A 14,576-nucleotide genomic window follows, 5' to 3' on the forward strand; every position below is an offset into this window, starting at 1 on the left:
CCTTGGTTGTATATTGAGGATACTTAGAAATTGTACTTATAAATTGAGTGACTTAGATCCTCCAGCAAATGAATGTTTCATGCTTACTGATATAATTACAGTTTATGAATTTAAAGAACAGTGTTCTCTAGTGTGTAAAAAAGCAGTAATTAATCAAAGATGGAGGTGTTTTGACATTTTTCAGTTGAGCCATGTCCCAGGGAGAAATATTATTTCCTGTGAACTTGGCAGCTGTTGCTGCCTTATATGTGTGCTGTTCTGTCCTCTTGAATGGAAGGGCAGACTTTTACTAGCCCAAGCTAGTTTTTACTTTCTGACATTTGTAAATTGCAAGGATAGGTAAGAGTGACATCAGAGAGATGAGTCTAAATTTCCTAACACATATTGAGGATCCCTATCTGAAAATCCAAAATCCCAAATGCTGTGAGCTCCAAAACTTTGTTCAGAATGTCAGGATTAGGGATGCTCAACCTGTAATACAAGAAAAAAACCTCCAAATTCCAAAACCTTTCTGTTTCGAAGCATTTCAGGTGAGGAATACTCAGCCTGTGTTACTGAACACAGTTTACCCATCTGAATACAGCAGCAAGTCTCTGGAACAAACAATGTAAACAAATCTAATGATCCTGGAATTGACTTTCTCAGCCAGGGGATTCTTTTTTTTTTTTTTTCTAACTTCCTGCCCAGGATGTTCTGACATTGATATATTAGAATCAGTTATAGCCCAGGTTGTCCGGTGACTTGGTGGTAAAGTCACTTGCCCTGTCTTTTCATCTCAACGCTTACATTACGTAGAGGTCATCTACCTGAGTTATTATTCTATGGAAAAGGAGTTGTACTGGGAAAGACTAAGCCAAGAATTTTGAAGGTTATTATGGTCATTATGACCATAGAAAAAGAAGCTAAATTCTTTTTTGTGATTATAAAAGTAATACTTGTTAAAGAAATTTTAGAAAATACAAATAAGAATAACAAAATTCAATCCTTGGCACAATGGCTCACAATTGCAGTCCCAGGTACTCAGGATGCTAAGTAGGGAGGGTGCTTGAGCCCAGAAAGTTCAGGGCCAGCCTGGGTAACATAATGAGACCATGCATGTTTCAAAAAAAAAATAAAACTACTGGAAATGCCATCTTTAGTAAATGTGGTTTTTTTTTTTTTTTTTGGTTTGAACTCAGGATCTCATGCTTGCTAGGCAAGTGCTCTACCAGTTGTGCCACTCTGCCAGCTCTTTAAAAAAATGTTTGTGTATGTCTTTCCCAGTTTTATTTTACTATGTTGATTAGAAATATTTTAAGGGAACATTGTGAAAAAAATACTAAGCATTTTTGATGTTTTTTTTTTTTGAGTGCTACAGATCAAACTCAGGGCCTTGCCCATGCTACGTAACTCTGCCACTGAACACATCCCCTGTCCTCTCTTACATTCTTTCCCTATATGTATGCTTCATGGAGGGGTATTCCTTTTTTTGTAGTTAAAAGCATACTTTGTGTGAAGTTTGGTATCTTGATATAAGCATTTTCTATATTGTATGTCCTTTATATTTTAAAAATAAATGAAGATTACAGAGAAATCTGAAAATACAGATAAAGAAAAAGAAAAATAGTCATTTTTTGTGGGACTGGGGTTTGCACAAATGATTTTTTTTTTGGTGGCACTGGGGTTTGAACTCAGGGCCTAATGCTTGCTAGGCAGGTGCTCTACCACTTGAGCCATTCCACCAGACCAGGACTAGGACTTAACTCAGGACTTCAGGCTTGCCAGGCTGCCCTTAAATCATGATCCTTACAATCTGTGTCACAAGTAGCTATGATTACAGGTATGAACCACTGGTGCAGGGCAAAAGAATGTATGTTGAAACAAGTATTGTTAGCAAACTGTTACATGAATAAAAGGGAGTAAAGGGAAAAATTGATTAATCCGAAAGAAGGCAAGAAAGGGAAAAAAGGGCCAATAGAAAACAGAGGAAAATGATATAAATCCAGATATACCAGTAGTTACACTGAATGTACAAGGAGCAAGTAATACAGTTCAGAATAGAGGTTGTAAAAAGGTTTCATTTTTTAAATTTGTAGTCCTGAAGATCAAACCTAGGTTGTTGCATGTGCTACTCATGTTAGCATTGAGCTACACCCGCACCCCACAAGAAAACTTTTTTTTAACCTTTTTTTGGCAGTACCGAGGTTTGAACTCAGGATCTTAGCCCTTACAAAGCAGGCACTCTACCACTTGAGCCACACCTCCAGTCCATTTTGCTCTGGTTATTTTGGAGATGGGATCTTGCAAACTATTTGTCTGGGCCATCCTGGACCTGTGATCCTCCCAGTGTCAATCTCCAAAGTAGCATGAACCACCGGCACCCAGCTTGCCTTTTTTTTTTTTAAACACAGGTTCTCTCTGTGTACCCTAGAGGCTGGCCTTGAGCTTTCAGTTCTCTCACCTCAGCCTCCCAAGTGCTGGGATTATAGACATGTATCACCAAACCTAGCATCTCTTCCTCTTAATGTGATGTCTAAATTGTTTTCAAAAACTATTTTGCTGCCAGAAATGTACTTGTGCACTGGCATCTCTGGCAAGTCCTAACCATCATTATGCATTCTCATTTTTTTAAACTGCTAATTCAACAGGCAAAGGAATTATATGTCATTGTTTAGATTTACCTTGGACAATACTAACCAGAATAATTTAAATTTTTCAAAAGTTTTGTAGTTTTGCTTCAATTTATGCAAATATCTTTGCCTTTGTCATACTGTATTTTAATTCTAGTGGTTCTTTTAATAACCCAGTCCTTATATATTATGCTACACTGTCTCAAATTTTCTTTTTCTTTCTTTCTTTTCCTTTTTTTTTTTTTGGTAGTACTGGGGATTAAACTCAGGCCCTTGAGCTTGCTAAGAAGAGCCAGGCCCCCAGTCCATCTCCCCATGTTTCTCTTCAGTTCTCCCATAGTAAGCTCTTACTTAGCATGCAGGCACTCCTGGATTTGAACCCCAGCACCACAGAAAAGGAAAAAAAGAAATGCATATAGATCATAATGCAAAGACAAGCATTCCCCCAAACAGAAGTCTTGATCATTAATTAGAGTTTCTGGTAACCAAAGCCTGTAGAAATGATCAATCCTTGCTCTAACATGGCTATAAAGAACCTCAGTAAGAGAAAGAAAATTGCTGGAGAACAGATTTGGCTGAGCAACTAAAAAATGACGAATGGGCATCATCCCTAACAAGAGGCTATTGAAGAAAGAGTACAAGATGGCAATGAGGGGATGAATAGTCAAATTATAGAGCCAATTAGAAATTCAAGGCTTCATCCCAACACCTATTTTTCTCTTTCTCCTTAATTATACCCACATGCAGTAGCATACAGTGTGCATGTGTGTATGCATAATTAATTTGGGGATGTTTTTACTGCTGCTGGTATTCACTAAAGTGCAAGTTGAATTTCTTTTCTATGAGAAAAAAATGCATTTGCTTTCAAACTTGATATTGCTTATTTTAACATTCAACCGTGTTTTGTGCTACCAATTTGCAAGAGGCAATCCATTCTGTCTTCCTGTCACTCCCATTATTAATCTGAATAAAAGTGAGGTCATGGCTCATCTTGGGTTTTCCTTTTTTATTACAATAGGGCAAAACAAGGTAGCTAGGTAGTAATTTGTGCTTTAAAGGTTCATTGTTGAAGTTTTTGAGAAATTATTTTCCAAATAAAAATGAGTGATTATTCTCTCTAAATGATGCACATTTCAAGTATGTTCTTCTTTGGGGGGTGATTGAAATACTGAAAATGATTATTCAGTGTTTTAAAATGTATATGAGGCTGGGGCAACAGCTGGATGTTCAGGCAGACTGTTTCAAAGTATGACTTCAGAAAAACTCACTTCATGTATAAATTATAGATAAGATGCTAGTTTAAAATATCAATTTTCCTTTGTATGAATGAAATAATCTTCCAACCTTAATTATTATTATATGTTCATAGTAAACAATTGTCACACTGTAGAGGTACAGATTATTTTGGTTAACTTGTTGTAATTAAGAGTTAACGTTTATGTACTTATTCATTTTAATTTTCTTCATGAAAGCAATGTGAATTGCTCCTTAAACAGTTTTCTAAGATGGTGGGGTTACCTTAGGGATGGTGCTTTTATGTGAAGCTGCTACCTCGGACATGGATATCGGGAAGCGAAAGAGTAAGTTGTCAGATCCACAGTGTAACAATCTGCCTCTAATACAGAAAAAAACCATGATCTCCCATCACTTTCCCACATAGTTACAGGATAAGCATGTTATCTTCCTCTTTTACTATTATACAAGTAACATATGCTTATTATAGAAAATGTGGGGGAAAGCACTATGCAACATTTGGGAAGGTATTCACCCATTATTTCATCACTGAAAAACTATCAGTTTTAGGGGATGTGGCTCAAATGGTAGAGCATCCTGTACCACTGTCTCCCCAGTAACACCAAAAACCAATACTTAACTATTTTAACATCATAATACATTTCTTTCACTTTCAAAAACATTTTAAAAACTACATGTACAAAATTTTGAATCTGTTCCAGCTCCCACAATGGCATTTTGTAACTGTTCTCCTTAATCTTTAATAAATGTCATTCTAAGTCTGCATTTGATCTTAGCCAAAAGACCAAGAAGCAATTTAAAATTTTCAATCTTACCCACACTTTTGAAACTGGAATTAAATAATTAACTAATAAATAGTTTCCTATGCATAATTTCTTCTCTTTTTTTGTGATACTGGGGTTTGAACTCAGGGACTCATGCTTGCTGGGCAGGCATCCTTCCACTTAAGCCATTCTACCAGACCCCGATACATAATTTTAAACTTATACTATAACTTAACTATTTCTGATTTTGTTAAACACTTAGGGCTTTTTCTAACTTTCATTATAATAAATATTTTTAGTGACAATCATGATACATTAAGCTTCATCTTTCATATTTTCTTTTTTTTTTGTAGTACTAGGGCTTGAACTTAGGGCTTCACACTTGCTAGGCAGTTGCTCTCCCACTTGAGCCACTCCAACAACCCTTTTTTGTGTTGTATTTTCTTCGAGACAGGATCTTAGAAACTGTTTGCCCCGGGCTGACCTTGAACCATGATCCTCCTAATCTCTGCCTCCCGAGTAGCTAGGATTGTAGGCATGAGCCATCAGCACCTGGCCACTCATATTATTTTCTTGAGGTCCATCTCTAGAAGTAGAATAACTGTGGTTGTATATCTGAGTATTTCGAATTCTCTTGATGTTTTAAATTGATGATGTCAAGTTCTTTCTGCAAAAGTTATAATAATTTAGATTCTTACTAGTCTATTTAAGTGATAGTAGCCTTATCAACACTAGATAATCTCATTAAAATACACACACACACACACACACACACACATAAACACACACATTTGCTAATAGATAAGGAAATGTTGTATTATTTTATGCTTTGATTTTTTGTGACAGGGTCTTACTATGTAATCAAGGCTGGCCTCAAACTTGCTATGTAGCCAAGGCTAGTCTCAAACTCACAATCCTGTCTCAGCCTCTAGAGTGCTAGGATTACAGCGTGTGGCTCCCATACCAGGCTTATACTTTAGTTATTATGAGGTTAAATATTTTCTTAAATGTTTATTTATCTTTTGTGCTTATTTGTGTTTCCCTTTCTATAAATTTTCTGGGTTTCTTTTTTTACCACTTATCAATTAGCATGTTAGTCCTTTTTTCTGTTGGTTTGCATGGACTTTTTATGCATTAGAATATTCACACATTATACCAGACACTAGTGGTTTACGCCTGTAATCCTACCTACTTGGGAGGCTGAAATAAAGAGGATCACAGTTCAAGGCCAGCCCAGGCAAATAGTTTGAGAGACCCCCATCTCCAAAATACTGGAGCCTAATGGACTACAGTTGCGGCTTAAGCAGTAGAGTACCTGCTTTGCAAGTGCAGAGTCCTGAGTTCAAACCCCAGTCCCACCAAAAAAAATATTCATTGTCACTTGTTGCAGAAAGATGCCAACAGTGTAATTTGTAGTGAAACAAGTATAATTCATGGATTTTCTTTCATGATTAAAAAGTTAAATGTTAACTTTTTTACCTACCTACCTTAATAAAGTCTAATCTTTATTTTCAATAAGAAGGTGACTATATTGGATTTCAAATTTTGGAAATACTTATTTTGCAGAATTAAAATGAATATGTATTATAAAAATGAACTAATGTAAATGTATCTTTTTTTATGAATCAGTATAAATCCTTGACTTTAAAAAAATTGCATGTTACAGACTGGCATGGTGGCTCAAACCTGTAATCCCAGATACTAGAGAGGTAGAGATTGAGCAGATCAAGGTTTGAGGCCAGCCAGGGCAAAAAGTTACTAAGACTCCATCTCACTCAACAAGCTACATGGGAGGATTGTGATCCAGGCAAAAATGTAAGACCCTATTCAAAAAATAACTAAAGCCAAAATGACTAGATACTTGGCTCATGTGGTAAAGCATCTGTCTATCAAGTGTGAGACCTTGAGTTCAAACCCCAGAACCACAAAAAATACCTATTGCAGTATTCCTTATTGGGAAAATGCCATGTAAATACAATGCTGACATGAATTTCAGTTGTTAAACATTGTGGTAACATATGTTAAAATAGTCACAGTATTGTCTAATTCTAAAATCCTAACTTAATGAAATAATCACAAATAACAAACACTTATTTTTGGTGGTACTGAGGTTTGAACTCAAAGCCTTGTGCTTGCTGGACAGGCACCCTACCATTTGAACCACTCCGCCAGCCCTGTTTTGTGTTGAGTTTTTTTTCAAGGTAGGGTCTTATGAACTATTTGCCTAGGGCTGGAACTGCGATCCTCCTGATCTCTGCCTCCAAGTAGCCATAATTATAGGTGTGAGCCACCACCATCCAGTGCTTTGGTTGTTTTTGAGCTAGGGTCTCACATTTATGCCCAGGCCAGCCTGGACCATGGTCCTCCTTTTTGTACTTCTCCCATAGTTGTGATGACAGGTGCAAGCCACCATGACCAAATATTGGTTGAGATGGGGTCTTGCCCCAGGTTGGCCTAAAACTGTGATCCTTTTCATCTTGTAGTTGGATTATAGGCATGAGCCACCATGTCCAACAATAAACAATTCTTTGGCATGTGTCAGGGACTGCTATAAGCACTTCTAGATATGTGAAAAAAGGATACAAACATACAAAGAGCAATGCTGCATATCTACATGTATGGGTACATTTTCTTAGTACAAAAAGACTTTTCTGCACTGACCATGTGTTAATACTAAAAAAAATTAGTTAACATTTACATTTGAGCCCCCAAAATATTTCATATCATCTGGAAATTAGAAAAGGAAAAAGAATTGTTCCTTAAGGATGACAAAACTAAAGGTTAAGCCAGGCATGGTGGTACCCATCTATAATCCCAACACTCAAGAGACTGACAAGGATCATGAGTTTGAGGCTAGCCTGGGCTAAGCAAGACCCTACCTCAGAAGATCAAAAAACAAACCAAGTTCCAGTGGCTCACACCTGTAATTCTAGCTAATCAGGGGGATCAGGGTTCAAAGCCAGCCCTGGGCAAATAGTTCTCAAGACCCTGTCTTGAAAATACCCATCACAAAAGGGCTGGTGGAGTGGCTCAAGTGGTAGTGTGCCTGCCTAGCAAGCATGAGGCCCTGAGTTCGGACCCCAATGCTGCCAATAAAAGCAAATAAATGAATGAACCCTAAAGGTTGCTTTTAATATTGGTCACTGAGTATTATTTCTAGAGCTTCCATTGCTGTTGTTCATAGGCTTTCTCACATCCTTAGCTCTGTTTTAAGAATCCTGCTAATGAATAAAATAAAAATTAAAAAAAAAGAAAAAAGAATCTTGCTAAGGCCAGTCTTAGTCTAGGGACTAGAAGAAGTATGGAAATCCATACTTGAGCATTATAGGGTCATTATCTGGAGTTCTGATCAAAAACTACTATGCTACACCAGAGAATATGAGACTAGTGGAGAGAACTATGAACTCAGGAGTAGGAATCAGATGTTTCCTTCAAAAAAGGTATCCGTGTTAATGAGTTCTTCATACAAGGCTGTATATATGAACAAAGTACTTTCAAGTGAGCCTCTTATAATGATGTTATGAGATGTCCTTAAGTAAATACCAATAATACAATAAGCTGCCCCCCCTCCCCCCACACACAGTTTTTATGCACAGTCCTGGGGATTGAACTCAGGGCCTTGTTGCATGCTAAGCAAGTACTCTACCCCTGAGCTATACCCTGAGCCTCAAGATGACTTCCCCCGCTGCTGTGGTCCTGAGGTTTGAACTTAGGGCCTTGTGCTTGCTAGACAGGCACTCTACCACGAGATAGGTTCTCGCTTTATGCCCAGGCTAGCCTGGACCACAATCCTCCTGTCTATGATTCCTCATATAGCAGGGATGACAAGAGTATGCTAACACACGTAACTTTTTTATTGGTTGAGATGGGAGGGCGGGGTCTCGTGAACTTTTTGTGTAGACTGGCCTCAAACCTCAATCCTCCCAATCTCCACCTTCTAAGTAGCTAGGATTACAGGCTTGAGCCATGACATCCAGCAAAATCACAATTAGTTAGTTAGTTTGTTAGTTTTGATGAGACTGATGTTTAAATTCAAGGCAAAGCTGGTGCCCTATCTTGTAAGCCACACCTCTAGGCTATTTTGCTCTGGTTATTTTTGGAGATTGGGTCTCAGGAACCATTTGCTAGAGCTGTCCTCTAACCTCAGTCCTCATGATCTAAGCCCCCCAGGTAGCTGGGATTACAAGCATTGAGCCACTGGCACCCAGCTAAAACCAGTTTTAGAGCTTAAAAGAAGTTTAGAAAGTAGTGATTTTGTTAATAGTAAGACAGTGTTGTTAACAGTAAATTCTTGAGTATGGTATTTTTAAAGGAATTCACTGTTTCATACAATTAAATTGTACAAGCATATAAGTGAAGTCACTATTGTAATGGATCAAATTTAAGGGGAAAGCAAACTGAAATATTAAAAACAGATGAAAACTGTTAGAAAGGGCTGGGGCATGGCTCTAGTGGTAGAGTACCTGCCTAGCAAGCATGAGGCTCTGAGTTCCAACTGTGATACCTCCCCCCTCCCAAAAAAAAAGAAAAGAAAGAAAAAGGAAACTTGGAAAGTTATTTATCAGGAGATTGCAGCCCTTCCACTTCACTCTTGGGAAGTGTAGACTGATGTTTATGCTCTGGTTATTTGTTATGCACAAGGTGCTCATTTTACTCTCCTTTTGTTTTCCCACAGTAATGTGTGTGGCTGGCATTGGGCTTGTTGTATTATTCTTCAGTTGGATGCTTTCTATTTTCAGATCAAAATATCATGGCTATCCATACAGGTATGATTCTTACTTTGATTTGTGTAGTGATTACCTAGATTTACAGTGATTACTATTGATATTGCTTTATAATATTTTCTTTTATTACTTTGCTTTCAAACTACTCTTCCTTCTAAAAGAAAGAGAGAAGGTTTAATTTAGATACGTTGAATAAAAGAATTAATTTAAAATAATTATGTCGTGATGGGCAATGTTAGCATATGATGTCTTAAGAACATCTTGTAGGATTATTTTGATGTGACCTAATTTAATCTACAAATCTATAATGATTCAAACATTTTATACCATATTTATTCACACAGTTCCTTGACTTACTACTATACTTGCTCTTAAGGAAGAAATTATTTTTTCAGTTTTTTTTTTTAAAACAACGTCTTCCTTATTTTCAAGGCTGGTTTAGATGGCATAAATAGAACATTTGATTAAAAGCCAGTTTGTAGAGATCATGAGTGTTTAAGAAGGTCTATTTAGAGGCACTGGAGGAGTGGCTCAAGTGATAGAGCATGTGCCTAGCAGGTGTGTGTCCCTGAGTTCAAACCCAGATACTGCCAAAAAAAAAAAAAAAAAGAAAGTATATTCAGGCCGGGTACAGTAGCTCATGTCTGTAATACCAGCTACATGGGAGGCAGAGATCAGGAGGATTGTGGTTCTAGTTCAGCCTGGGCAAAAAGTAAGATACCATCCCAGCAAAGAAGTCAGGAATGGTGGTGTGTATATGTAATTCCAGCTTTGTGTCAGGCATAGGTAAAAGGATCATGGTTCCAGGCCTGCCCAGGACAAAAAGTAAAACCCTGTGTTTAAAAATAAAAACAAAAAAGGGCTGGGGGCATGGCTCAAGTGGTAGAGTACTTACATAGGAAGTGCAAGGCCCTGAGTTCAATCCCCAGTGCCACCAAAAAAAGAAAAGAAAATAGAAGACCTATTCAAACCAGGCATCTGTAGTCCCAGCTAATCAGTACTTAGGAGACTGAGGCAGAAAGATCCTTCAAGCCCAAGAATTTGGGGCCAGCCTGGGCAACATAGCATATCTCTCTCTCTCATTATTTATTATGCAGAGGTACTCACTTTACTCTCTTTTTGTTTTCCCACAGTAATGTGTGGGGCTGGCACTGGGCTTGTTGTATTATCCTCCCTCCCTTCCTCCTTCCCTCTCTGTATGTAGCCCAATCTAACCTGGAACTTGCAGTGTAGCTGGGGCTGGCAATCTTCCTCCTGAATACTAGGATTATGGGCATTTGCCACTACACCTGGTGAGATCCCATTTCTTAAAAACAAAAGGTCTAATCAGCTTGAAATGTTCACAGGGACCCCTACGGCTCAGGAAGGAAATTGATTTTGTTTTTGTTTTTGCGGTATTGGGGTTTGAACTCAGGGGCTCCACCTTGAGCCACTCCACCAGAACTTTTTGAAATGGGTTTTTGCAAGATAGGGTCTTACGAACTGTTTGCCCGGGCTGGCTTGGAGCCACGATCCTCCTAATCTCTGCCTCCTGAGTAGTTAGGATTGTATTTTGTTTTTTGAGCTAGGGTCTTGCTAACTTTGTCTGGACTGGCCTCACACTCATGATTACAGGCATGTGCCATCCTGCATTTAAAAACATATATGTTTTAAATGATTTCTCCTCTATGGAATAGTAATTGGGATGCAAGGGTAATTTTTCCAAGACTTCAAACAGAATTAATAATCATTTGAGCCAGCACTAGTAGCTCATGCCTGTAATCCTAGCTACTCAAGAGGCAGAGATCAGGAGGATCACGGTTCAAAGCCAGCCCAGGCAAATAGTTCATAAGACCCTATCTGGAAAAAACCCATCACAAAAAAGGGCTGTGGAGTGGCTCAAGGTGCAGGCCCTGAGTTCAAACCCCAGTACTGCAAAAAAACAAAACAAACAAAAAAGTCATTTGATCACCAGGGTTGTTTCAATTATTAATTAGTGTTTCTATTCAAAAGCTATTTTAACTTGAGATTATGTCAGTTTTTTTTTGTCATAAGACTGCCTGGTATCACAATTTTTCTCATATTTTGTTATTAATACTCAGATTATCATACTTGTAACAAAATGCTCTTTGATCTGTTAAATCAACATACTACTTGTTTATTAGAAATAAACCTACTTTTCCTTCAGAGACTAATAGCTTGATTATATTTTTGTTTCAGCTTTCTGATGAGTTAAAAACGATTGCAGAGATATGTAGACACTATAATGGAAATTGAAAAACGTGTGTTTGAAAAGAAGAATGCAACTTGTGTATTTTGTAATACCTCTTTTTTTCAAGTGATTTAAATAGTTACTCATTTAACCAAAGAAGATGTGTAGTGCCTTAACAAGCAACTTCTTGTCAAAATCATGAAGTATTTGGAAATTGTTCTTCCTCTTAACCTTCCCTTCTCAATGAACTTATGAAATATTTTATTTTGTAGAGTTAAGTACATTATAAAAAAATTAAAACTACTACTTTATTTTAATAAGGACAGAGCTCAAAACTACTTTAGTTAACTTTTAGTCATTGATGTTATCTTATCAGAAGGTGGGGAATGGAAGTTCTGACCAGTTTTCCTATTCCAGATACCTGCATGAGGAATCCATTGCTAATTCTTCCATCTTCACATTCACGTGTGTACTTTACAAATCTTTCCTTTTGGGCTAAGAAATTAAGTGTGCTATGTGGTCTTCTGAAAATGGAACATTCATTCTTCAGAGCACAGGTCTAGCCTCTAGAAAGACTGATCAGTCATCCTATCACATCTTTCCTACTGAAATACAGTGCTATCTTTGCTTCTTGATAGCTGTAGACATTAAGAAATATCTTTAAATACAGGATTATAACTCCTGCATGACTAAGTGATGTTACACATCTTGTATTTGGAAACATTTCAGATTCATTCTATCTCCTTAGTTTTCTTTGATTTAAATTTACCAATCTAATAATAACGTAGCTTATTGCTAAAAGTAGTATAACTTACAAATGGTCTCAAATGTTTTTTCTGAAAGTTAGATTGTCATTTATTTTGTTTTTATCTAGCAGAAAAATAAGCTCAGTTGTGTTTAGGAAAAGGACTCCCTTAAAATGGGAAAAGAAAAATATTGAGTTGTTGCCTATATATAGAAACAGAGTGTTTCTTGAAAGCTTTTCTGTTTTTTGCTATAATTTTAGCCTTTATTCGCCACCTTAAATTAGGGACACAAAGCCTGTTTGTCCCAGCTACTGGGGTGGCTGAGGTAGGGGGACTCACTCAGTTCAGGAATTTGAGACCAGCCTGGCAACATAGTAAGACCCCATCTCAAAAAAGAAATGTAGCAAAACAAAGTAAAAATTTGAAGGAATTTTGTGTGAACTTTGTCTTTTTTCTGACAGTGAAAATAACCATATATTCTGATCAAATTTCTGTGTGGAATATTTCATGGTTATCATTATATCTAACTATAACCTCCATAGTTATGAAGAGTGACTTGAAATGCCATCATTAGAAAAATGTGAGGGCTTGGGGATATAGCTCAGTAGTAAAACACTTGCCTAGCATGCATGAGGCCGAGTTCAATCCCCAGCACTGCAAAAAAACATATGAGAACTGTAATTGTGAAAAAAGTTAAAGACATCTCTGAAGTATTACATTGAAAAGCTACTGTGACGGCTTCCTGCTAGTTACCATTTAATGATCCTCCCATGTGGTATGGAAACCTTATAGAATAGAGGTTTGTGGAAGGACGTGGATATGATTGCCTCAGAAGAAATGCTATATGTGGACTTTTTTCAGGAGATCTGGTGGATGGGGGATACAGTTGCTCTGTAATGGAGCCACTTTTTGTTAATAACTCTTCTGTAAATTAGGTGATTCTGAATCTGTCCCTGCTGTTCTTGTACTTGTCTCAGGCCAATTTAGTTCATGCTGTGATTCTTAGGAGACTTGTATGAAGACAGGCTGATCTGTAAGACTGGCCCAGGGAATCCTACTGCCATGTAATTTGTATAGCTCCAGATCACTTGCCATGGTCATTGAAAGAATGACAGGTTTCTTTTGTATTTGTCTCTAACAGCACATTCTTCTGTAAGAAGAAAGGCAGCATTCTGGATAAATCTGTAGAAAGCAGATTTACTACACTTAAAATAGTGTTACTTTTGTGGACATTTTAAAATTAGCTTTTATCTGAAGTGCCTTAAGTAGACTCTTAATTTACTTTTCTAGTAATGGTTTAAAATATCATCTGTTACGCAGTTTTAGATAATACTTAAAATGATACAATATAGTGGCAAAGATAACCAAATGTCTGGCTGTTTTCTTTTTGACTATATCAATAAACTTTTACAACCTAAATTCTGAGGGGGTTTTGTTTATTTTGTTATGGGAAGAATGTTGGACCAGTGAGGACAAGACTCAAACCCAGGTGGTTGGAGGAAAGGAAGATTTATTACACTAGTGGGCCAGCACCCTGGATCTCTCCAAAAATGGCACCGGCCCTGTAGCTCAGGGCTGCGGGGTTTTTATGCCTCAGAATGAGGAAGCAAGCAAGTGGGAAGCACAGAAGCAGACGTGGCAGTTAGCCTCTCGCTGGGAGGTTACAACATATCATAGTAGCACAAGGTTAAAACTTACCACACTAGCACAGAGTTACAGCATATCACACTAGCACATCAGTGAAATGGGCTGGCCATGGGAGGGAGCACGCCTGTGAAACTGGGCTCGGCCAGGGGAGGGAGCTTGCCTGCAGATCTTTCCCTGACTTTCTTTATCATTCCTCCTCTTACTCTTCATAATCCCTTATGACCAGTTTGGGGGAGTCATCTAGGGGCAGTCTTTGATATTGCCTCACTAATTGCAATCTAATGGCATTCATCTGGTTGTGAATGGACCTGGTGAGGAGGTTTATTACACAAGGCCCTAAGAGTAATAGCATAAGGAGCACAGTAAGTGGGCCCGCCAGGGGGGCTACCCATGGGGTGCAGCTCTTCCATCCTGTATTCGAAAATGTTTCCTTGTTTCTTTCCCTTGCCTTGATTCTCTCTAGTAATTGGTGTGCATTTTCTCTCACTATTCCTGACAGGTTTGCATAGAAGCAACATTCTTCCCCTAAAAACACACAAATTCCTCCTTTTTCTGCAGTAATGAGGTCTAAGCCTCTGCGGTTCTGTAAGACTACAGCCCCCAGTGAGTCCAACTGATTCTGTTGGGTGACGATGCTCTGT

At 37.9% G+C, this 14,576-nt stretch overlaps 1 protein-coding gene across 3 annotated transcripts in view; it reads left to right on the top strand.

The window, feature by feature from the left end:
- The window catches only part of Magt1 (magnesium transporter 1), a 38,367-nt gene extending 24,660 nt beyond the window's left edge, over positions 1–13,707 (top strand). Inside the window, exons 8-10 of one of the 3 annotated variants that reach the window (XM_074064007.1) lie at positions 4,115–4,189; positions 9,303–9,393; positions 11,551–13,707. In XM_074064007.1, the coding sequence (XP_073920108.1) occupies positions 4,115–4,189; positions 9,303–9,393; positions 11,551–11,566 (182 nt within the window). In that variant the 3' untranslated portion in view covers positions 11,567–13,707. Of the gene's footprint in view, positions 1–4,114; positions 4,190–6,293; positions 6,335–9,302; positions 9,394–11,550 lie in introns of those variants that run through there. The other 2 variants (XR_012444605.1, XM_074064008.1) reach the window with 2 other exon arrangements.
- Positions 13,708–14,576: the final 869 nt, after the last annotated feature.

The sequence above is a fragment of the Castor canadensis genome, chromosome X (genome assembly GCF_047511655.1).
Source record: "Castor canadensis chromosome X, mCasCan1.hap1v2, whole genome shotgun sequence".
NCBI lineage: Eukaryota > Metazoa > Chordata > Mammalia > Rodentia > Castoridae > Castor > Castor canadensis.